Raw genomic sequence first — 26,290 nt, forward strand, 5'->3', positions numbered from 1 at the left:
AGAGATAGTGACCAAGTAGGACCTCAGTGTCTTTTGTGCTTGCATGCTTGATACTTCATAATTCTCTATTTGATGGATTTCAAACCCGTCCTAATTTGTCCCAACCTTCAATTCAAGATCAAAGCTGTCCAAAGCATCATATCAAATGAAAGCAGTGCTTTGGTCGATTCAGAGAACGGTTGAAACAATCCATCACCAAAAACAGATTCTGCAAGAATTCAAGGGCAGAGGCATAGGTGCCCTGTTAATCCCAACTGGGAGTGTCGTTTTGGCTTTTTCTCCTGATTTGGGAAGAGTTAAACAAGTTCTACGCATTTGCAGTAAACAAAACCAAGCTATGCTTCATACTGTGATGAATGGACCCCCTTTCCCAGATCCTCAGCGGTATTGTTTTTCCTCCCCTTGAATCCTCTGCATTCACAGAATCAGTCCTCAGAGGGCTGGTGTCCTCAACTATAAATAGAAATGAACACACCCAGTTGGGGACTTAGGTTAGATCCAATTTGCAGATCAATTGTCTAATGAAATGCCCTCCTCCTTGGCCTTTTCCTAAGTCACAATGAATTTGTTCTAGTGTAACCTAGATTACATTTTGGTGTTCTTCTGTCATTGTACCATGGATTCTTGCCTTCTTCTTAGCAGAAGGCATCAAATTTAAAGTAAAAGGATATGTTGGGCTGAATGGGCAAAGACAGTGAGTGTCATTAAGATGGTTTCTGAGACGCATTTTAAAAGACATAGTACTTAAAAAAAAAAAGGTCAGTGAACAAAAAAAGGTATGGTTCTGTAAGCTACGGGCTTTGGGGTTTCTATTTTGTTTTGTTTTTTGCAATTTTCCCTGATCTGCACCTTTTGAGAGTAAATGCATCTTTTTGAGTTTGTCCAAATGCAGACCTTCAGAAGAATGTCATCACACACCCAGTCTGCTGCTCTCCTGCAGCAAGTGTACTGTCAGGCCACACTGTCATAAAGTTCTCTCACCAAACTCACCAAACCTACTGCCATCGAGTCAGTTCTGGCTCATAGCAACCCTGTAACGACAGAGTAGAAGTGCCCAATAGGGTTTCCAAGGCTGTAAATCCTTAGAGAAACAGACTGCCACATCTTTCTCCCATGCAGCAACTGGTGGGTTCAAACCACCAACCATTCAGTTACCAGCCGAGTGCTTTAACCACTATGCCACCCGGGCCCCTTAAGTCCTCCCAAGACCAGGCCATTTGCAGCTGTCTCCCACGTGGCAGGTAGATGGGAGTGTCCTTTGATTACTTCCCCAGGGGAAGTGATTAGTTCCCCCAGTTCTAAAACAGATCTTTCTGGTTCTTCTTCTGGGCTGCATTAATCAGATTCTCAAAGGAAACACAGACCCCCCAAAAAAGGGTAGGGACTGTCGATCTCTCCTCTGAGCTTGTAGATTCCTTGCCACCAATACCAGGGGAATATCAACAGGATAGTCAAGAATAATAGGCTCAAACTTATTAGAAGTTTGGCAAGAGGATGGGGCCTTGAACCAAAAATGTGCCACTTTGAAGGCCAAGAGACAGGCCACTTTAATAGATTTCTCTATAGTGCCAGAATGTCGTAGAGGACTTTTCAGAAAAAGCAACATCTAAAAGGGTAGCCAGGGCCTGATCAAAAGGGACCAAACACTGCAAGTCTGTTAATCAGAAAAGAGGGTTTCATTAGAGGCAGGACATAGGAAAAAAAAAAAAAGCTGTAGAGGGTGGGAGGGCGTCCAGTAAGTGAAAGCGGGTGCAGGGAATGGAGGCTGGCTTTTCTAGCTCAGCTGAGCCTGGGTCAAGGAAGAGACTTAAGGACATTTAGTCCCCCACCACCACCAAAAAAAAAAGGAAATTCTCATACTATTCCAGGACCCAAAGCTAGAGTAATGGATCAAATGAAACTGAAGGTCTTCCTTCCTGGAGACCGTCAAGAGAAAAACCCAAACCAGTTGCCGTTGAGTCAGTTCCAGCTTATGGCAATCACATGTGTGTCAGAGTAGACCTGTGCTCCACAGGTATTTCAGTGGCCAGTTTTTCAAAGGAGATCACCAGGCCTTTCTTCCAAGGTGCCTCTGGGTGGGCTGGAACCTCCAACCTTTCAGTTAGCAGCTAAGCACATTAACCCTTTGCACTACCCAGGGACTCCTTTAGAAGAGAGCACCTCCCTGTTTACTTCGGATGGACTGGGGGGTAGTGAGCAGCTCAAGAGTCTATTAACCAAAAAGCCTTTCTGTGTCCAAGTGCAGAAAAAACAGCGTGTGGTTTTGTGGATGGAGAACACAGGGCGCCTTGCATTTCCCAGAGTGTGTCTCCACCCCGATAAACACAGTCATAGCCCCAACAAAAACAGGCAGTCTTTTCAAGCAGCAAGGGGTCTGAGAACCACCCCATCAATTTCATGTAAACCACTGCAGACACCATCACCGCCAGCTGAGCTGCTAGAAGGGCAAACAGTGGCTCCCTCTTTACAACAGATGCAGACACTCACTCCATCAGATGTGTGGAAATGGCCCCTGCCCACAGTGTCTTCTCAGTCCCTTATTCCAAGGTCATGCAGGAAACCTCATAGTCCTTTTGGGCAAATGGGTATGTCACTGTAACTGAAGCCAAGTGTCCACCAGGGTAGCCCTTCTGTTCTGGGTACCTGACGTTGCTTATTTTTCCATGGTCTTTATACAGCGTCAGTGGGGCTCTCATTAATAAGCATGGAAACAATTCAAAGTAAAGAAACCCTTGCCTGGTTCTCAAAGAGAGGTCCCGGATCAGCAACATCAGCATCACCTGGGAACTTGCTAGAAATGTAAATTCTCTGGCCCCGCTCCAAAACCATTGCCATTGAGTCGATTCCAAATCATAGCAACCCTGTAGGACAAAGTAGGACTGCCCCATAAGGTTTCCAAGGAGCGGCTGGTGGATTCGAACTGCTGACCTTTTGGTTAGCAGCTGAGCTCTTAACTGCTGCGCCACCCACTCCAGACCTACTGACTATGAAACTCTGGGAGTACAGCCCAGCAATCTGTGTTTTAAGAAGCCTTCCAGCTGACTCTGATGCTCTCTAATATTTAAGAACTACTAGCTTATAGCATAGGCTGTAAACCAGACTGGATTGTAAGGACAGTTTAGCTAACTCAGTCCAACCAGGTTAGACTAGAGGATCATAGATACATCTTCAGAGCCAACTGCTGTAACTATGATGCTTTGTGAGAATTAGAAAAAGGCACCCTCTTTAGACAGATGTAGGAGCCCTGGTGGCACAGTAGTTAAGTGCTTGGCTGCTAACTGAAATGTTGGGTGGTTCGAACCCACCAGCTGCTCCACAGGAGACTAATGTGGCAGTCTGCTTTTGTAAAGATTGCAGTCTTGAAAACCCTATGGGGGCATTTCCACTCTGTCCTATAGGGTTGCTGTGAGTCAGAATCAACAGCAACAGTTTTGGTTTTTTTTTGTTTGTTTGTTTTTGCGGGGCGGGGGGCGGGGGGGTTAGACAGATAAACTAGAAAAAGGTGCCCCTTCTGGGGATACTCAGCAGGTGTGTTGGATTCAGGGCTAAATTTTAGCCCAGTCGCCTCCTCAGCTGTTCGTTTGTACTGTGCTCAAACTTCATACCCTTCCACAGTGCCCACCCTGGATGTCTTTCTCCCTAATTAAACTCCAGTGCTTAATTAAGCGTTAAGGAAAAGGACATTGTAGAGGATGGTGATCTTTTCTCACCCAAGGATTAATTTTGTGTCTTTTCTGAGCCCCAGCATTTGGCTGTCATGTAACTGCGTTCCCTGAACAGATTTTATTCTGCTCCTGTTCGTTGTAAACTGTAACCATTTCCACTTTGGAGGAGTTGAGTTTGTCCTCCAAAGCCCTGATGGGTCTTTATCCATGTGCTTTGGGTCTTTCTGCATGACTGGAGCACTAATCAGGGAAGCAACAACAACACGTTTCAGAAAATGGGGTGAGAGGGGAGATGGATAAAAATAGGCAGCCCAGCTTCACAAAAGCGTGGTTTCGCTTCACGTATCTGACAGTATTTTGAGAGAGGAACACAGAGGATTGCCAGAGGGAGGCTGTGATTGGGTGGAACCTCATGAATGTCTTTGAAATCCTGACCCTTCCAAAAAAGGATAGGAGGGAGTGGGGGGGAGTTCTGGCTGGTATAGATGAAAGTGACTTAGAAACCAGCCTGGAGTCCCTAGAACAGGCCTAGCAAGGACTGGAACAAGCTCAAAGTGGAGGAAGAAAGAAGCCTGCTAAAGGCTACATTAGCTGATTGAATTCACCAAGCCAGCATTTTCCAACGACCTCACATTTCCTGAAATATGAACTTGAGTGCAGTGGCTCTTAGGCAACATTTTATGTGTATGTGCCTGTGTTCACTTTTCTGGGGAGGGGAACCCATAGGTTTCCATCGGATTTTTCAAAGGTACCTGTGATTCCTCCTCCCAAATTAAAAACTACGGAAATGTCCCCAGCCAATGCACCTCAGACGCAGCCACGTCCCCTGTCAGTGGTGACCTGCATGCTGTTGTGATGCTAAACAGGTTTTAGTGGAGCTTCCAGATTAAGACGGATTAGGAAGAAAGGCCTGTCCATTGATCTACTTCTGAAAATCAGCCAGTGGAGCACAATGGTCCAATGCACAGTCGATCATGGAGACGGCCTGGGCAGCATTTACTTCCACTGTGCGTGGTGTCACCATGAGTGACGGGGAGGCAGACTTGATGGCAGCTGACAACACAACAATGGACGGTGGAGCTACACAATGGAAGAAGCCTAGATCCTGAGTCACCATGGTGAAGGAAAGTCACCCTTTGCCTAGCAATACGTGGATTTAACTGATACACAAAGAAATATATCTTATTGTAGCAAGCCCTCCCCCCAAAAAAACTACAGAAATAGCCACACCTGTATAGGTCTAGCTCTTTTTTCTTAGTCATCTGAATTATGTGGAAAAGGGTATGTACTAAGCCTTGAGGATTGGCTACTGTTCACTATAAAAAAGCCATGCCTAAACTTTCTGGTGGTACAGTGGTTAAAGTGCTCAGCTGCTAACCATAAGGATTTACAGCCTTGGATACCCTATGGGGTCACTATGAGTTGGAATCGACTTGACGGCAGTGGGTTTTTTGGGTTTTAAACTTTCTGTAACAAGCATGTATTATATTTATAATCATTTAAAGGGTTAAAAATGGTGCTTCGCAAAGGATGGCCACCATTTTGCTGGATCCAAAGGAGTATATCAAATCTAATTCTTAATGTGTGGAGGCTCCCCACCACCAGCACTACACCTCCGACCCGAGCACTTGCTGAAGTCTTCCACTTTGACTCACAGTCAGAAAAAAATGACTCCTGTTTACGCTGAGGAGCGTGGAAGTGGAGAGAAAATGTTTAAGAAGGAAATAAAGCACAGGTCATTGATTTAGAGTATAAGACTCTCTTTTTTAAATTTTAGCTGCTACAACTGTGCAATACAGTAAAGAAAAATGTGTATTTGCAAATGTGCCCTTGTTTGCAAGAGAAGCCCTTGTTACAAAGCATTCATGGTTTCTCTGTATGTTCACCTGACTCCTACCCTAAAGACCCTTCAAATGTGTGATCTTGCCTTCACTTCCTATGAAATCAACCTGCTTTCTTTAGAGATGAAATGATTGACAGTTGCCACCATTAAACAAAGTTCAAAGTAGCAGACTAGGACAAAATGTTTGCAACATATGTAGCCAATGCAGGATTAACATCTATAATATAGAAAAAACAAAACACGTTGCCATCCAGTCGATTCATACTCATAGCAACCCTATAGGACAGAGTAGAACTGCCCCATAGAGTTTCCAGGGAGTGCCTGGTGGATTTGAACTGCTGACCTTTTGGTTAGCAGCCGTAGCACTTATCCACTACGCCACTAGAGTTTCCATAATATAGAGAGAGGCCCTAAATATCAAAAAACCAACAACTCAATAGAAAAAAGGGTAAAGAACACGAATAGGTAAATCGTAGAAGAAATGCAAGTGGCCAATAGCTCACTACCAACTAGAGGAAATAAAATAAAAAGAAGATACAATATTTGCCCATCTGATAGCGAAATTATAAGAGATTGATAATACCCAGTTTTGGAGGGATGAGGAGAAACGGGTACTCTTATACTCTTGGTGGATGAGCACATTGGTACAGCCTCTGAGGAGAACAGATTAACAGTTTCTGTAAAAATGGTAAGTACATATAACCTATGACCCAGCAATTCCACTTCTAGAAATTTATTCTTAAGAAATACTCACATGTGTTCATGAGTATGTGTTCAAAAATATTCATTGCAATGTTTTAAAAGCTGTTAGTCTCAGTGTAAATATACATTAACAGAAATGTGCGTCAACTACCACCTACTGCCCATTTCTATCAAGATTGCGACTCACGGCGACCCTGAAGGACAGAGTAGAACTGCCCCATAGGGTTCCCAAGGCTGGAAATCTTCATGGAAGCAGACTGCCACATCTTTCTCCCATGGAGTGGCTGGTAGGTTGAACCACTGACCTTTCAGTTAGCATCTGAGCGCTTAACCACTGTGCCACCAGGGCTCCTTAACAGGAATATAGTCAAGTAAATTATGATACACTCATACTGTGAAACGTTGGGCACAATAGTTTAAAAGAATAAACAATTCCATATGTACTAATATGGAAATACCTACATCTTCCCATCACTGGAAAAAGCAATCAGAGCAATACGTATAATATGATTCTGTATATGTAAAAGTAAGCAAATAAGACTCTATATGTACAATAACATAGATGTGAGTTCATAGAAAAAAACATGGCACCCTATGCACCAAACTCTTAATCGTGCCTATCTCCAGGGAAAGGAAAAGGGACTCTTAGTGGAGATGAAAGATTTAAAAAGGAATTAAACTCTCTTCTGTTTATAATCCAGTACTATTTGAATTATTTTTATGAAACATGATTTGTGCATTACTTGAGTGATTAGTAAATAAATAAATAATGATTGAAAACCATGTTAAAAAAAAAATGGTTGAGACAGACCAAGACCTATAGTCGAGGCATATTTTTCTCTTTTATGCAGTTGTTAATTTATAGTTTAGGAAACCAAAAAGAGACCTCAGTTAACAAATACCTTGGGACCAACACTTCTTTGACAACGCTAGCCTGGTGGCCAAGGAGGAGTCTCTGGTCTCAGCCTGGTCACGTGGAAGAGGAAAATGTTCCACTCAGGCACCATTCAGTGTGGCCTCCACATCGGGGACAGGAGACGTGGGAGCTGGCTCTATCCTCTCCTGAAACAAGGAGAAGAAGGGAGGGAAAGAAGCGGTCTCTAAAGAGGACAAGGAAAGGAAATTCTGTCCCACTGAAGTACAGCAAGAGGGGAATTATACCCCCAGAACGCTTCCCAGTGCTGATACACCGCTTAACTTCAGCAAAGTTCCAAAGATGTTCAGATGTGTTTGTTCCAGTATTCTCTTCAGTCAGGCACATAGCTCCTGTGTTTCTTGTTTAAGAAGACTCATTTAAGAAAACCTTAAGTAAAATTATGACCTTTCAAAACTCAATAAGTTAAGGAATGATTATTTGCCAATTTGTTTGCAAAATAATTGACATAGAGTTCATTTTATTAAGAGTTTCTCTGATACGCATAGGCATTTGTTTGCTGGAAACAGAGAGCTGAATGTAAATTGTTAGAAGTCACTCTGATCATTTGAAATCAATCAGTAATGAAGATGAATCATCTCTGAAAGTATTATCAGTCATTGGGCATATGTAATTGGATTTACAAAAAAAAACTTGATTCACATGTAGATTCTGAAATAATAAACTTTACAGAAGCAAGACACAATGCATTTTGCCAGATAACCTGAACAGTAATGTTTTCACTTGATGAGGCTTTCCATGCATTACCAAGGAATATTGGAAATGTTTACATCATTTCTCTAAGCATTTACGATATGTTGAGGATACTTCAGGATTTAGACAAACACTTTCCTTCAGCATCAGCAGAAGCCAAATTATCATCATCTTTTAGGGAACTGCTCTACTGGACACATTCATTCTTAGGTGGTCTTCACCGGGAGATTTTTTTTTTTTTTAGATGAAATTTCCTGAAACTTTGCTTCTTTATTCCTTGTTTTTTTTAAAAAAAAAAAAAGGAATTATGTTTCTAGAATGGGCAGAAATTCTAGAAAAGTATATATTGTCCTTATTAGCTGCTGTTGAGTCAGCTCCTGACACACGGAGACCCCATTCACAACAGAGCCAAACACTGCACCATCCCCATGATCAGTTGTGAATCATAGGGTTTTCCTTACCCATTCCAAATGGATGATATCCATCTTCCTCATCGAGCCGTGGTGGCACAGTGGTTGAGAGCTTGCCTGCTAACCAAAAGGTCTGCAGTTGGAATCCACCAGCCACTCCTTGGAAACCTATGGGGCGGTTCTACTTCATCCTATAGGGTCGTATGAATCAAAATATATTTGATGGCAACGGGTTTGGGTTTTGTTTTGTTTTTCTTCCTAATAACCCAAAATAACAGAGTTTTCAAATAAGTGTAATTTTTTCTTTCTTATACAAGTATGCATATTTGATGTCAAAATTTTAGAAGATATAGGTAAGCAAAAAGAAGAAAATGAACATTACCCGTAATTCAAACTCTTAGAAATCAGCAGTGTTGACATTTTCAAATGTACCCTTTCAGTCTTTTTAAAATGTATGTAATATTTTTCTTACAGTAATGGTTTATCATAATATGTACTATTTTAAAAAGGTTACCTCTTTTTTTATCTAATAATCTATCAAGGACATCTCTACATCATTTTTAATGCTTGCATAGTGATCTCAGTCCCTTGAGTTATTTTCAATTTTTCACCATTATAAACAGGGCAGTAACGAACATCTTTGTTGTTCAATCCTTTTTCGCATTACATAAAAATGATGTATCTTTGAATATACCAATACATGGTCACATAGTTTAAGCCCCTTTCTTAACACTGAGCTAATTAAAGATAAAGAATGATTTCTGCTGGGATTCCCTAGAACAAAGAAACCAGAACCCCTTTGCTTTTGTTTTCTAAATGACTATTGTGCCAGAGGGAATGTGGGGTGAAAAAGAAAGCATCTAATGAACACATGTATAGAGAACTTCTTTTTTTAATTTTAAACTTTTAGCTAAAAATGACCTTTTAGTATTCATTCCAGGTATATTTGTGGTTAACGAATTTTGATAACCAGCCACTGAGATGAAAGTGACTGTATTGAAAGCCTGTGTTACTGTTAATTAAGATGTATTTGCGCTAATCACGAAGCATCTCTTTATTGCTTTATGGTTACCTCGATTTTTCTAAAAGAAAAGCATGCTCTTTGCTTGGCCAGACTGCCGCTTAGCATTCTTGATACTTACATTGCTTATGGACAGCATTTTTTGATGGACGATTTCAGGATGCAGAGGAGATCATCAGTTAAATAAAATCGCCCAAATCTGAATTTAGAGCTGCACTCCATCTTAGCCCCAGACCACACTGAATTAAATCATAAGCTTCTGGCAAGTGTGCCCTATGGAAACGAAGAGAATCTCACATGACACGTGGCATGATATAAAAAGACACTGAACCACATGATACAGAAAATACTTAAGGAAAAAGTCCAGCTGTGAATACCGCTGTACATCCCCTCTGAGCTAATTAGTGATCGGGGTGGTAGCCGAAGCAATTGCTCAGTATACCTTCATTGTAAAGAGGCATGAAGTTAAATTCTGCCTAGAGAGCAACAGAGGAATGCCCATTTGGGAGAACTGCTGATAAAATGTTGTAAAATAACCAAGGAGTGGGACAGGGGTGTGGGGGAGAGGGCATCAGACAACAGAAGCCCTCAAAGCAAGACTAATTGTCATTTTTATGCATTTCATTTTATCCTGAAGATGGTTGGGTTCCTTGTTTAAGCTTTTTATCGGTTAGATTAAGACAGGGTTTCTTAACCATGGCACTGTTGACCTTTTGGGCCAGATAGTTCTTTGTGGTTGGGGGTTGCCCTATGCATTGTAGAATGTTTTACAGTATCCCTGGCCTCTACCCACTAAATGCCAGTAGCACCCCAATTGTGACAACCAAAAATGTCACCAAATTGCCGTTAAGAACCACTGGATTAAGTGATTATCCTGAAGTACTGAAAAACTGCAGACTTGGGCCAAAAATCATAATAATGTCATGTGCCATTTTATTTATAGATAACGTGGGTGGAAGTAGTGCCAGCCATCTTTAAGCCGTTAGGCTAGACGTAAAGTGCAGTACAGACCTGCACTATCTGACACTATGTGTTCTGTGTAAAAATACATCTCTGTGTGAGAATTCCACCACATTTCACTTGTACCAGTGAATATCATCTCCCTGCCTTTGACGTCAAGATTCCTGTAATAGCAATGAAAGTGTCCTTTCTGTTGAATGCATTAATTTAAAGACACTCTTAAGTCTTTTTGAAAAGCATATGGAAGGTAAGTGTTAAACCAAACAAATCTAAACATCTTTCCCCAAGGGATCTTCTAAGGATGCTTTAGGAGATCTCGGGCTACAGCACTGCCCACGTGCTAACCCTTTCCCCCTACCTAGCTCACTTGACAGAAACACTTCTAAACAATTTCCACTCTTCTCTGTTCTAAGACTATTTTAACTTAACTTTCACTCATTCCTCCTTTGGCTGGTTTAGCTAACTTTATGACTACTCTTCATAAAGTTACTGAATTCCCTGCTTTTTAAACCTCTCTTGGGCTTCTGCTAAGCTACCGTCTTTCCCTAAAGTCTCCCCGTTGAAAGTTTGCATTTAATAACGGAAGTTGCCAACATCTTGACCTTCTTTCAGATATGTCAATGGATGATGTTCGAGAATACGAGAAAAACATGCATGAACAAACCAACATAAAAGTTTGCAATCAGCTTTCCTCCACTGTGGATGACATAGAGAGCCAGGCCAAAACAAGTGTATGTAGAATTTTTGAAACGTGTTGCCCACCCTTCCCCAAACGCAAATGTACACTGATCTTTGAAATACTGCAAATGCTGCATTCCAGGCCTTCCAGGAAAGCGTATTGTCTCCCAGAGGTTGTTGGTGAAGGACCTGAGCTGGGTCTGAATTGGGCAATGTCACCTTTCCCTTCCAGACACTTGACTTAGAGGTTATTTCAGCCAGAAAACTAAGAACATGGAGAGTGGAAACATTCTGTGGTACTAATAAAAGAGCCTGCACCATCAAAGAGCAAAGGGGTAAAAGTAGATGTCCTGTGTAAACTGGAACAACTTTTAAAAACATAGTTAACACTCAGTTATTCAAGGACGAGCGTCTGGCTCATCTGCTATTTTAGGTTTCTTACCATTTGCTTTGAAATGCTTTCTATAACTCTCTGTAGTTGTTTTACCCAATCAATTCCTTTCCACTTAGGTTAACCTCAAGATTGGGCTGCAGTCTTCACGTACATACTGGCTGAGCTGGGTGGTGAGCTGGGGTTTTGCCGGGCTGCAGAGTGGTCTAGCCTGGGACTTAGATGAGCCTCAGAGAGCCCCAAGATAGCTTAGTCATGCATTGGATATTGAGAGCTGACTGTATGGTGTATGCCAGCATTTGACGTAGAGTTATCTCTCAATCATTCATGCTAATAAAAAAAGAGGAGATGCAGTTAATAAAGAAAAAATGTCATCACCAAGTGACTGATACTTGTCTTCAGCCAGGATACCTTTGGGTGCCAGCTTGAGCCCTCATGTCCTTTAGCCTAGGCCCCAGAATATTGCATCTTAGGTTTTTTTTTAAATGGATAATGTAATTATGGAAAATTGAGAGGTGGTGGAGGTTGTTAAAGGATGCTTTAGAATTGTGAAGACCTTCTGGTTGCGCTTTGGGAATGTCGAGTTGGATCTTCAGAGCATGTCTTTGGAATGTGTGCTGTGCCCTGCGAGGCCCATGTGCTGCTCTTCGGATGCATGTGACCGCTCCTGAGGTTGAAATGGCCCTAACTCTTCCTCCCATTTTGCATGTAGTGATTGCTTTCGCAGAAACCTGCTCGGATCCCACTTAACTGAGGCGTTCCTCTCTACGCACAGATCAATATGATCCTCCTTCCATCTGGACGTCCTCTCTCCCTGTTCTAAAGTTAGAAATGCTTGTTAAGGAAACCGTAGGTGAATTTACGTCGCTTTCAATTACCTTTTTCTTTAGGAATGTTAGACACCAGTTCCCCCTCAGCCACTCTCTGAAAGCTGCTCAGTAGAAATGTGACCAGAGGAAAGAGGGAGACACCACAGGTGCAAAGGATACTAAGCACAGTGTTTTTCTATTCCAAGTTCTTATGGCTGGAGGCTTTTTGTTTGGTTTTCTGTTTTACTATGGTTATTGCGATGGTAAAGTCAGCTTACTATGTAGATATCTAGAGTGGTTCTCTCTATGGGAAAGACCACGTATTTTCTGGCTGCAACTTCCAATTGTTCCCATGACTTCAGCGTAAGAGATGCCTCCCTCTTCAGAAGTTACACAGGGTGGTTATTTTGAATGCTCAAGACAGTTCTCTTGTTCTTTCAAATCCCATGATATCGGGGATCATTTATTTTTCCACAGCCATTCTCTTCTAACATAATGAAAAACAGTTCAAATCAAGAGGCTGCTGTCCATCACAAATGAAAACTGCCTGGGAGCTAAATAAAATTGAAATCATCAGCTTGAGCAGGGACAGATTACACTGAAATTATGCAAAATTAACATTCATGAACACAGCAATAAGGAAATAACAGTCTGCTTTTCAATTGAGCAGTTTTAGAAGCCTTCAAAGAAGGGAACAGCTACGAGACTGTACTTTGGGTAATTTCTGCCCCCTGCTGGATGAGTGGAGTAGAGCAATATATTCAGCCACTTGTTTAAAACCAAAAAAAACCAAACCCATTGCCCCCAGGAGTCAATTCCAACTCATAGGGACCCTATAGGACAGAGTAGAACTGCCCCAAAGGGTTTCCAAGGAGGGCTTGGTGGATTTGAACTGCCGACATTTTGGTTAGCAGCCAAACTCTTAACCACTATGCCACCAGAGTTTCCACGACTTATTTATAAAATCTAAATTTTCGATGATACCCCTTTATGATAGCAGAAATATACCCAAATCACTGAAATTTTTCTGAGAGTATCAACTTTCTTTTGAAGTAAATACCTCTTCAAAACCTGTTAGGTAGTTTTAGTATTAAAAGATACTGGTGAGGTTTACGGTTGTCATTTTTCTTGATATATTCTGAATTTTACGTTATATCATCACAGCCATAATTTTTAATTCCTTTGTTAAAAACATTCCCAGGCAGAAAATTTTAATAATTGTTCCCAGGAAGTTCTCTTAAGGATTTTGCTTTATGAAATATCTTTCTGGTTTGCTGATTAATACATTATGAGACCTAATGATTTATACTGTTATGAATAGTAATTCCATAATTAGTATTTTCAGACTGGCTGTATTGTTTCATGCTGGTTTATTCATGCAATATTATCTAATGAAGTTTCAGCTCCTAAGTACGTGGCAGAGACTAAGACATGATGAAAAATGGGTCTCTGAGAAGCTGAAATACCAACCGAAACCTATTGCTACTGAGTGGATTCCAACCCATAGCGACCCTACAGGACAGAGCAGAACTGCCCCATAGAGTTCCCAAGGAGTGGCTGGTGGATTCAAACTGCTGCACATTTGATTAGCAGCCGAGCTCTTAACCACTGCACCACCAGGGCTCCAGAAGCTAAAATAGGTGCAGAAGATTCATGGACAGCAGATTTCACCTCAAGGATGAGACCCTTAGACCTTCACTCAGTGCTTATTCTAATAAGCCCCGTAACCCGGTTTCCCTGGTCCCAGTAAATGAAAATGGCAGAGGATACCAGGGATAGCCAGATTTAGAGTAAATAATAGCAATGATAATGTTAATATTAATAATAGGAGAGTTTTTGAGAATGAGAGAAGAGACATCAAACAGTAAAATCAAGTAGTCCCAGAGAAGGAGGTCATCGCTGTATTAGATAGCACAGTGATAAGCGTTCATTATATTCTGACTAAAAGGCGTATAATCTGTTACGTACATTAGAGAAAGTTTTACGTTAATTTTTTTTACACTTTCTCCCTTAATAAGAGCATTTCAGGTATTTGGGCAATCTGTATTTGACAGTGCCTGTTGGATGAGGCAACACTGTATTTATTTGTTGAATTCCAAATAATGCTTTAAAAAAAAATACCTTATTAAATTATCCTCTCTTTTCACTCTCTATTCTTTTTCTTTTAGGTTCCTATAAGCACTGGTTTTATCTTCTTGGCTATGAGATAATTAACTAAGATTTATCGTTGTTGTCTCATTTGTTTCTTTAAGTTGAATCAATTAAAACAAAGCACGTCAGTCAGGATGGATACATAGTCAGGAAACCAATAACCACAGTATCTTTGTTCCCTCTCAAAACGTAAAAAGTGTATTTATTGAATGAGAAGATAGCATGCTGAGAATTCTAATGATTTACCTGTTTACCCTACAAAAGTATTCTTGTACTTTTGTGATCTAAGGTAGACAGTAATATGTCTCATTTCAGCACCATTGATTACTTTAGTAATTGCCTTATCTCTGTGGAGGAGATGACCAGACCCAATGCTAACTTCTGTGTACCCACCATACCCATAATAATACACCTTCATACACACATACACACACGCTCCCCTGGGCTGGTTCTGTACTCTCCTGTAAGTCCTTGTTCAGAATACTTAAAATACTCATTAAAAAGTGCTTTGTAAAGTCTTGGGTGAATAGTCATAAAGGAATATTCTTTTCAGGGGTTTGCCTCAACAAAAAGAAAAAAACCAGATTTAGCATTTAAATGAGCATTTGGGTTTATAACCTGGAGAGTCCCCTTTAGGATAGACTTCCTCTGTTTCCTTGCAACACAGTCATAGCGATGAATCCATTTCCATCTCTTGTAAATAACTGCTCATTTTTCTTTCTTTCTTCCATTTTTTTTTTTTTTTTTCCTTTGAAGACATGACAATGGATGAAGTCCGAGAATTTGAACGAGCCACTCAGGAAGCCACCAACAAGAAAATTGGCGTTTTTCCACCTGCGATTTCTATCTCGAGCATCCCCTTGCTGCCTTCTTCGGTCCGCAGTGCCCCTTCCAGTGCGCCGTCCACGCCTCTGTCCACAGACGCACCAGAATTTCTGTCAGTCCCCAAAGATCGGCCCCGGAAAAAGTCTGCCCCAGAAACTCTCACGCTTCCAGACCTTGAGAAAAAAGCCACCCTGAATTTACCTGGCATGCACTCTTCAAATAAGCCATGTCGGCCCAAGTCAGAGTAACTTCTAATACTGGATATTTCATGGGGTTTTATATTTTCATTTTCAGTTGTTTTGTTTTAAGAATCTTTTGACATAGAGAAAGACTTCTTTGTCACTTAAACATGTTACTTTGATCTCTGGGTATGCATGTGGTTAAGTAATTTCACATATAACATGAATGCCTAAGTATGTCACACAGCATCATGGTAGATGTAAGATGTAAGACTTGCCAAGGACAGATGGAATCTTCCCTAGCAACAGCTGTAAGCCAGGGAGGAAGTCTCACTATTGGGCATTTGGACTTCAAGGTTAAACAAATGAAAACTTTGCATCACTTTGTGACAAAGGTGTGGTAAAATAGTGGAAGTCAATTTTTCCCATCCAACCTAAAATTCTCAAAAGTACTCTCAAGCATAACATACCTAATTGTTAAATTTTGAACTGCTGGCCACCAATACTTGAATACCAATAGTTACTGAGATTCCTATTTTGCTTAGTCTAACTCAGGATTTGGGGCCTAATTAACTCTTTAAACTTTTGAAAATTTTAATTCTGAACTATAGAGGCTCCAAGTGCAATTAATGGTAACTGATTTATACCTTTCACAGAATTTAATAAAAGTGCCACTTGTTTCTATCTTTTAATAACTGTCCCCTCTGTGCTCTCATGGCCTCAGAAGCCTTTAAGAATTGCATGGATGAATGTGACCATAACTGACTGCTTTTGGAATGGCTTACTTTAGGAATCAAGAGGTCCAGGTGAGGCAAACGTCTCTTTTCTCTACAGGTACCAACAAACCTTGACTTGTCAATTTCCATCATCCATTAATATTCTCAGAATTTGTAATCAGTTGAGTAGAATTCATTGGCTTTTTGCCCATTCAGAGAAGTTCAAACATAGAATAAGCTCACTGGGCTTGAACACTGTCAGGAGGTCTGGCGTGCAAACCCTAAAAACAGAGAACTATCTCCCATCCACCTCCTTGTTTTATTCTTAGTAACATTCAGACTTCCCTGGAGCAGATAGGCCATCACTGGACCTTAGAAAAGACTGTTATTCTCTTGCTTCTTACTTGAAATCCAGATATTGGGAATGTCACAGGAGTCAAGTAAATGCTGTCAAACAGGAGGAGAGAATGAGTGGAATCGCTGACTCCTATTTGCAGAGTAAAGAGTAGGCGTGATAACAGATGCCACTCTGTCTAGTTTTTTTCAGCAAGTAGTGGTAAGACACAGTTAGTCAAGGTTGACAGGAGGCAAGATCATTCACCAAAGTGACAGAGAGAGAACTCTCCTTCAGTCTAAAGAGAAAAATCTGCCATCTTTACACCTCGCTGCCTTTAAACGCAGAAGGAAGGGCAAACAGAATCTTCGCATTTCCTTTTATCCTCCAGGAAAGGAAGAGAACAAGGTCATTGGGCAACCCAAGGCCTGTGCCCCAGCTAGCCTTCCTGACCGTAACCTCCAACCTCAGGAAAGGGGCCTTCCCAAAACACAGATCCCAAAGGAAACAAAATGGCCAAGGAGTTCTCAGCCTCTCAGCCAATGGCCCCTGCCTGTTTCCCTCAGTGCACAGCATTATGACCTGTGGTGTCTTTCAGGTTGATACACTCTCCCAAGGTGCAGATGCTGGCTCCATGAGCCCAGCACCGAAGTGTTCCAAGTCATAGGTCAGACTGTCAAGATCATTTCTTTATCTGTAGGTTGACATTTAGCTTAAAAAAAAAATAGACCCAGAACTCAAGAGGAAACCAGTTGCAAATAGATTAGATCAACAGTTCATCTCTTCCCTAAGAATGATGGCATCTAGTAAGACACCTTTGCATGGTCTGGCAGCATGATTTTTGCTTGTGGGAAAATGTAATGTTTTATCAAACACCTTGGACTTCTAAATGGCTCCCTCTCCACACAGTAGTACTAAAAGGGAAAGTTTGATTTAGATGGGTAGTTTTAGAAGGCAAAATTCTACTTTTGAAGACACTTAGATAGTACATGTATTTGCTTACCATTTGCAAGCTGAAATTGTTTGGGATGGGATCCTGACTTTCACCTAGAACCAATTTATTTTGTGTAGTTCGTTAACACATCTGGCACCTAGGTTTTCCATTAATGCCATTACTGTTTTCCCTTTTTTGTAAAGTAGTTTCTGCTCTCAAGGTCCACAATTCCATGTGCTTTAGAAAGCTAACCTATGATTTCCTTTTGTGAGTTTAATTTTCTTTATAGCCAGTGTAATGCCACAGGCATCAGCTGCAAAGCTACTCCCATGATAGTGTAGTTCTTCTCCAACAAATGTGTGTGCACCTAAAGTATGTTCCATTTTTCTGTCTACCTGTGGTATGTGTGCATTTACAAAAGGGGGAGGGGATGCAAATATTCCTTTAGTTGCTTTGAATATTTAACCCAGCCATTACAAGACATAAAACCCCACCCAAAGGGATGTCAATATTTTATATATCTTGGTTCTCAAGTGTCATTTCACATTCTCCATACATGAATTTGTTATTGTGGGATACAAGCCTGCGATGAACATGTATATAGAACATTAGTAATTCTCATAAGGATGGAAATTAAGTGGCTGCATGATGGAAATTTAGAAGAAGAAGGAAGGAAAAAAAGCAGAAACTTGAATTGACTAAGCATGTTTGGAGGAAAATAGAATCCTTAACTCAGTGCCTCTGTCTGCCATGTGGAAACCTTCAACTTTGTTCACCAAAATTGTATTATACCTGTGTATATATATATATATAGTGTAGTGAGTCAGACTCCATCCATTTTAAGTCTCTGATAGCCAAATTAAATAGTCTGTGGAATAACACGTGTTCATCACATCTTCATCTCTGAAGCCAGCGGAGATAATCCAGTGACGGTCATTGTCATCACTTTGGGTGGATTTCAAATACAAAATACCCCTGTGCTTCTCATTGGCTAAAGTGGAAGTGTTGCTGCTTTGGCTGTGCTTTCCTGGGATGAGAAGACCTCATTGTTTCTACTATATAAGCTTTGTCAGAAATCAGCTCTGAAGATCATTTCGTTTTTCTTCTTTTGGGCTGTCATAAGACCAAGCAAAGGAAAAGCATGACAACGAAGGAAGCTGTGACATTCTCCAGTTACCACAGTTATAACTGAGACAATAGTGGTTTCATTGGTGAACTCTTCTGTTAAGGTTTTGCATCTGTGTGCAGGCAGGGAATGGTTTTAGTGTATTTGGAGGTATTTATTAGCCATGTTTTTGGTTGTGAAAATAAATATCTAAATAGCACAGTTGCAGATGTATAATGCAGATACTTAACAAACAAAACAATACCCCCCTGAAAAGTAATTATGTGATTTTCTTTGAAGACACTGTAATAAACAGGACCTAAGAGAGTATATTCATTTCTCTGTGAATGTTTAGGGCTAATGTATTTATGTGTATTCTTAAATTCTACTTTCCTTAGCATCTCCTCATGGCTCAGAGACAACAAGGAAATAAGTCACTGGCTGGCTTAAGTCAACAGAAATTTTGCTTTAGAGATGGGCCAGAGTATAGTTTACTCTGCATATAACGTATAATCAGATAACCCAATAGAAAGGAATTGTCTAAATATTATTGATTCTTTTCTGGTCATCTGATTCAGTAGGCTAGGTGACAATCTGCTGTCTGAGACATTGTTCTTGAAATTAAAAAAAAAAAAATCTGCCCAGTGACTGCAATTTGATCATAAAATAAACTAGTTAAAAATAATTTATTCTTGCTGAAACCGAAGTGATACACAGTCAACCAGCATTGGCATGCTGAGGCAAAGCATATCAGATTCTTCTGTGCTCTACCATCAAGACAACCTGTTTGCATTTAACATATGCGTTTAAGCTTTTTAGGAATTGGTGCAATAAGAGAATGTGAACATGTCAAGAACTTTTCAGATACCATTATTACTAAATGTAATTTTGTTGTTAACAAATGTTTAGGATAAGTCTTTCAATGTTTTTGCTTTAAATTGAAAGCATGTCTGTTCAATTGCAAGTCTCCATTTTTTATATATCACCAAGAAGACATTGCTTGAGTTCATGTTATACCTATGCCAGTTTATGTAGCTTCAAGTGTAATTTTTAGTGTTTACATTTCAAACTGGGATCTTGGTTGGTTACATTAGTCAGTATACCACTGCCACTGCTGAAGGACCAAGTTTTGGAATGCACGGTGTTACAGACTACAAAGCAGAGCAAACAAAAGTTGATCCTAACATATGCCATCCTTCTGTGTCATTTTATGGCTGTTTTGTGTTTTTTCCCAGGTATTTATTATTGTTAATTACTTACTTTTTCTTACATTCTGTTGTAAATAAAGTACAAAGCAATCTTCTTTCCAAGTGTAGCTTCCTCTCTCTCTCTCTCTCGATCTCTCCCTCTCTCTCTCAGCTATTCTGCAAGAGAATGTTAGCAATCGTGAACCTGTGGGTTGATGAGAAGGAAGCCATAGAGGAAAGAGGAACAAGCCAATGGCCTTGACTTAGACCCAGTTCAAAGGAACTTGTGTGCAAGGAAGCCTGGCCTGCTAATAATACCTTTGAGGCCAGGGCTCTTGGTAGGAAAAGGCTGGGTGCCAGATTTAATTACTTGTCCATAAAATACACATGGTGAATCTATAACCCAGTGGGACACACATACATTAATTCATCCATTCATCCAAATGAGCCCTTGGTTCCCCCTGAATGGTGGCCAAGAGAAAGTGCCCTGAAGGCACCTACAGGACCACCACCCCAGTGGGACACCAGATTCTCTCCACTGAGGAGCAGGCCAGACTTGAAGGTGAACGTAAACTGCTCTGATGTGGTTTCTCCACCTCAAGTAGCCCGTGTTGCTCACACAAGGGCCCTTTGGGAATGGATAGGGCAAGGACAGAAGTGTTTTATTGCCTTTGTTCATTAGTCGCCTCAGAGATGAAGCAGCAAAACACCCCTCACTTCACACTCTCCTCTCAGTCCTGAAACTACATCAGCAACCACATCGTGTGCTCAAATCTCACTGGATCAGGCCACAGCCTCATAGAACAATACTCTGCGACTAGGCTTTTTACACTGAAAATGTTCCCAAAATGATGTAACATCAACCCAATTAACTAAAACATGCTTGCTTTTGTAGCTCCAACTTCACCATGACCACCCCCATCCTGCCTTTTAATTCTCTATAAAAAACACAAACTTCCTACACACATAGCTGGCTGACTTACAGCCAGCAAACTTGGGCACAGCCAGTCTGGGTGTTTATTCCCAGGGCCAAACCATAAACCTGTTGCCGTCAAGTCAATTCCAACTCGTAGCGACCCTATAGGACAGAGTAGAACTGCCTCACAGGGTTTCCAAGGAGCACCTGGTGGATTCAAACTGCCAACCTTTTGGTTAGCAGCCTCAGCTCTTAACCACTGTGCCACGAGGGCTCCAGGGCCAAAGGTGTTAAATATATGTGTTTGTAATGACCCCAATTTCCCAGTATGGCTTTTAATCAAGTCTTACCTTTTTTGAGCATAACTCTTAAACTTCTGAATACCTATATTTTCTAAAATTTCCTTGTTTCGTCCATAACATTCTACTTGGGGGTTCTTAACTCCAGCTACACCTTGGCCTCTCAAGTTCAGGATGAGTCTTTCCTTCTCCATACCCTGTCCTGAAATATCTCTATATGAAAATGTTGCTCAGACCTGAATCTGTGTGTGTGTGTTTCACTCAGTGTTTTTGTTCCAGGCAAGCCCTGTTCTCAAGGTTGTTACGTACATTCTCTGCTTACTTATTGGCCCTCTGCTATCCCATGCTCCCATATTCCTTTATGTATATATATTTTTTCTCCTTTTTCTATAGCATGCAGCCTAGTAGGATATCCCTTTGAAATCCAAAATTTTAACTAATTTCCTGCTTCTCAGAAAGTTGGAAATGGGCTAGTATTTTGCCCCAGTGCTGATGCTCTCTTGCAGCATTGAGTGCTGGACCTAATATGCAGCCAAAGGAACTGGACGTGGTCTCTTGTCCCGCTGAGTCTCGTGCTTCAGTGCAGCATCGTTGCTGGGCTGGATTACACACGTGGAGTTTAAGGGATAATTATGTTTAGCTATAAGTACCCACCATCTTAAAGTTCTTTTTTTTTTTTTTTTATTAAAATCTGCAATATGGACCCAAGGATGTGAACTTTATTTTCACCATCATTTAGTAATTTAGGATTTGCTCCTTCTTCTGTGGAAGATAACTCACAGACACATAAACATTCTATGAAAAGCTTCAAGGATTTTGAATTATTTTATAAACACCTTTACATTTGATATGCAGCGTATATGTCATTTTTCGTAGCTGCATAATGTTTCATTGGGTAAAAAGATCCATAATTTTACCCTTCATTATTTGGCACTTATTTTCTGGATTTTGCTCTATAGGGTCACTATGAGTCAGAATCGACTTGACGGCACTAGGTTTGGTTTTTGGTTTATAGACTGCTGTTAGGAAAATCTTTGTAACAGGGTTTGCGTCTTCTTCTTAATTACTTATTTCGGATAAATTTCCAGAAATTGGATTACTGGGTCAAAAGATATGAATATTTTTACTCCTTGGGTGTTTGTTGTCAATGTTCCATACGAAGAAAAGTGTGCCAATTTATAACACCACTGACAACATATGAGTAAGGACATGTCTTTTTAACAAGTAATTGCAGTTTTAAAAGTTCACTATTCTCAACTTGTTAGGCAATTGTTGTTGTGTGCCATCGAGTCAATTCTGACTCATAACTACCCTATAGGACGGAGTGGAACTTCTCCATAGGGTTTCCAAGGCTATGAACTTTACAAAAAGCAGACTGCTGCATCTTTCTCCCGCGGAGCAGCTGGTGGGTTTGAACCACCGACGTTTCAGTTAGCAGCTGAGCGCTTTAGCCACTGTGCCACAGGAGCTCCTTTGTTAAACAATTGCTAACATCCAATTCCCATATAAGCCCTTTGTTAGTTTAATGTATTCATATGGCAAATATCCTTTCTGGGGGCATTAATGGGCTGGAGGGAGAGCCTAGACACGAAGAAGCACTCAGATTTGTTTAGACGTTCATTGCCTTCTCTGGCTGATCAAACCAAAAACATTGACTGGCTACTACAGAAAAAAAAAAAAAAAAGCCTAATTTGAGCATAAGGAACTGCATTTAATTGAATAAACAAACATCAATTCTAAGTCATTTTGTTTTCACGCTTTCAGGGATAAACATTAAATGTGCCTTTACCTGAAGTGTTCCTGTAAACCATGAAAGAAGTGCCAGGGAGTTTTGTTTTGTTTTTTAACCAAGAATCAGAGTAAAAATTCTCATTCATTGTTATTTAGAATCAGCGATTCTCTGATTCTGCAGAACCTTGGTGAGGACAGCAGAGCCCTTCCTGTCTCTCATTTAATTTCTTGGAAAGAGTGTGCTGATTGATTGCATGTCTGCTCCAGAAAGGAAGATGTGAACAGCTTGGGCCATGTAAGAGCCATTCCTGGGAAGTAGAGCATTCCCCGCAAGGAGAACATTATGGTCATTTCTCACACAAAACAAGGACAAGGTATAAAAACAACCCTCCAAATCGTTTAGAACTTCACTGCAGCCTTTACTTTTGCTGTTGTTTGTTTTAACTTTTGATTTTGAAATAATCATAGATTCATAGGGAAGTATGAAAAAGACATACAAGGAGGTCCTGTGTACCCTTTTCCCAGCTGACCCCAATGGCCACAGCTTGCATAACTATAGCACAATATCACAGCTAGGAAGCGGACATTAGCACAACCCATAGAGCTTGTTAGGCTCGTACCAGTTTTACAAGCATTCACGTGTGTGTGTGAGAGTGTGTAGCTCTATGCAATTTTATCACCCGTGTAGCTTCATAGGAGCCTTGATGGCACAGTGGTTAAGAACTTGGCTTCTAAGCAAAAAGTCAGCAATTTGAATCCACCAGCCACTCCTTGGAAACCCTGTGGGGCAGTTCTACTCTGTCTTTTAGGGTCGCTATGAGTTGGAATTGACTCAGTGGCAACGGGCTTGCTTTGGTCTTGATAGCTTCCTGGAATCAACACGTTCAAGATACTGAACTGCTCCACCGCTACAGGGCTCCCTTATACAACTCCTATATACCTACTCTTGCCCCTGCCCGCCCCCCCCCAAAAAAACTCTTTACTTTTAAAAACAATGAAATATTTCACTGAGGCAAACAGTCATCTCATTTTTTCTCTGCTATTACATATTTATCACAGGCTCCCAAACATTTTAAAGCTTATTTCAGGGGAAAAACATCTGATAAGCTGATAAACATAGATGCTCTATTGTGAGCTGCATTAGAAAACAGCAGGGCAGCCTGTGTGATGTTGGAACGAGTCACTTCATCTTTCTGAGCCTTCATTTCTTCAAGTGTAACAATGACGACAACAATAATAACAGGTGGCATGTATTAAATTTGAACAACAAACGTGTAAAAATAAAATTAGGAGTTGGTGATGGAAGCTGCTGCCGAAGAATCATGAGAAAAAGAGAGCATACAGGAAAATGGAAGCAGAAACTCCAGGAGAAAAAGCAGGTAGCTCATGAGAAAGACAGGGAAGATGCCATTTGCTAGTTCTCTAGAGTTCTATCACTGCATGAAGCTCGTTTAATTTTGAGTTAACGTAAATGAGTCTCTGTTCCTTTCAACCACAGGAGCTAGCCAAAAGCATGAATAAAAAAAAAAATAGGAGTACTTTAAAACGTTCTTTCTAGAAACAGGTTTGCCAGAGGAAACAACTGTAAAGAATGCAACTTCCTAGGTCCCTTTCTTGGATTCCAACAAACCTTGATAATATCCCAAGTAGAAAGAATGACACTTCACGTGAGCGTAACAGAAAATGTTGTCTCTGCTTGACAAGAACTGTGCACATGAAGTCAGACCTGAAAAACCTGCTTTGTTTTCCTGCAAGCCGGCTGTAAAAACAATTATGCTTTGCTCCTGTGAGGAGAATTAAATGATAGTGCTTGGATCATTAAAAAAAAAAAAAAACCACCCGGCTAATGCAGATTGTCTGGTGGGTCAATAGTGTATCATATGCAGATTCTTTTGGGCAGCTGATCTATAATTGTCAAAATTTTTATAATTTTATAAAACTTTCTCTTTTTTCTGACATGCTAGGTCTAATTGACATCTAAATGAAACAGCTTTTTTAGCATGGAAAGCTACACTGCCCAACCTGACGGTGGACTTTTGAGAGAGGTCTGATTAATACACAGAAGTTTAACGAGAAAGGTCAACATTTTGGTATTTGAATTTGCTCAGCAATACCACTGCCTTAGCTGAAAATCTTCAATGATTCCTTTTAAATAAAATTAAACCCAGAGAAGCATACCTATCTTAAAAACGAGTCTCCTCAAATCTTCAAAAACTTGGGATTTTGAATAGATCACACTGGCTACAGATTGGACAAAGGCAAGCGTAGGCCCAAGGGAGTCCAAAAAAAAAAGGGAGCCCAGGCTACTGCTTATTTGGCATCTCAAACTTGAAACAGTCAAAATAGAACTCTGGGTCTGGCCTCCCCCAGCCACTCCCTGAAAATCTCTTTCCCCCTGCCCAGTCCTCCCCACCTCAGTAAAGAACACCTCAAGCCACCTGGTCACTCAAAGCAAGCATCCAGGACATGCCCTCGATTTTTTTTTCACCACTCACATTCAATCCATCAACTATCTTGTCAAATCTACCTCCAAATCGCATCCTGAACTGGTCCATGTTCTTCTATCTCCACTATTACCATCTATCATAAACCACCGTCATCTCACATCTAGACAACTGCTACAGCCTCAAAACTGGTCTTTCTGCTCCTAATTTTATCCTCTGTGCCATTCTGCAGGAGCCCAGGTGATCTTTTCAAAACAGAAATCTTCTTGTTAATCAAATCTCAACAGAAAGGTCCCACCCTCAAAGAGGCTTTTCTTGAGCAGATTGCCCCCCCCCCCCACGGGACTGTGAGCTCTTTGGGAACAGGAACCTTATCTGTCTCGTTCATTGCTGAATTCATAGCTCCTAGGCACTCCTCAGGAGTCCCTGCGTGGTGCGAACGGTTAACATACTCAGCTGCTAACTGAAAGGTTGGAGGTTCGAGTCCACACAGAGGTGCCTTGGAAAAAAGGCCTGGTGATCTACTTCTGAAAAATCAGCCCTGTGGGACACAGTTGTACTCTGACACACATGGGGTCACCATGAGTTGGAGTCGACTTGACAGCAGCTCGTAACTGGCAAAAGCACTCACTGATACTTGTGAAACAAATGAATGCGTTGACACAGTTCCCACCTGAGGGACGAGGAGAGGAAGTACCAGCAGTTTCCGGCCAGGTCAGGAGCCCTCTCCTGCTCCTACTTCACTCCTGATCCCCAGCGCAGTGACTAGAAACTACTTCCAGTGGCCAGACCTCTCTCCAGGCTGTTTATTCATCCATCTGCCAGCTCTCACCTTTCTAGTACTGTGGTCACTGCTTGGACCCCTGGTGATGAGTAGTTACCCAAATTGTTCCTGAAGATTGTTGGGTTCTTGTGGACTCTAAACTAAAACTCTGACCGCCCAACTAAAACTTCCTCACATGGGTCTTCTCTCCCACTATCTGTCCTATTACAATTAAATAACAGGGGTTTGCTGAAGCTCAAATTCTAAATACTCCTGGTTTGGGCACTCATTGGGCAGGTGCTAGCATTGGGTGGAAATATATGCCTCAAATTATGACAAAAGACCTTACATTCTTCCTCTATCGCCAATTTCTGCCGTGGATAAACCATCTTCAGGCGTGTCTGCCTGAGTTCTGGTTACAGTCTTCAATTCATTAATGTGATCTGTGCATTTATCTCAAAGGTGTTTTGAGCTTCTAAAACTGGAAAACATAGTTGCTGTCAAGCCAATTCCAACTCATAGCAACCCTATAGGACAGAGTTGAGCTACCCCATAGGGTTTCCAAGGAACAGCTAGTGGATATGAACTGCCGACCTTTTG

The 26,290-nt window shown here is 41.0% G+C and overlaps 1 protein-coding gene across 1 annotated transcript in view; it reads left to right on the forward strand.

The window, feature by feature from the left end:
- The window catches only part of PITPNC1 (phosphatidylinositol transfer protein cytoplasmic 1), a 183,573-nt gene extending 163,920 nt beyond the window's left edge, over positions 1–19,653 (forward strand). Inside the window, exon 10 of the mRNA XM_023556978.2 lies at positions 15,014–19,653. Coding sequence (XP_023412746.2) covers positions 15,014–15,330 — 317 coding nt within the window. The 3' untranslated portion in view covers positions 15,331–19,653. The remainder of the gene's footprint in view (positions 1–15,013) is intronic.
- The last annotated feature ends 6,637 nt before the right edge of the window (positions 19,654–26,290 follow it).

The sequence above is a fragment of the Loxodonta africana genome, chromosome 18 (assembly GCF_030014295.1).
Source record: "Loxodonta africana isolate mLoxAfr1 chromosome 18, mLoxAfr1.hap2, whole genome shotgun sequence".
NCBI classification, from domain to species: domain Eukaryota; kingdom Metazoa; phylum Chordata; class Mammalia; order Proboscidea; family Elephantidae; genus Loxodonta; species Loxodonta africana.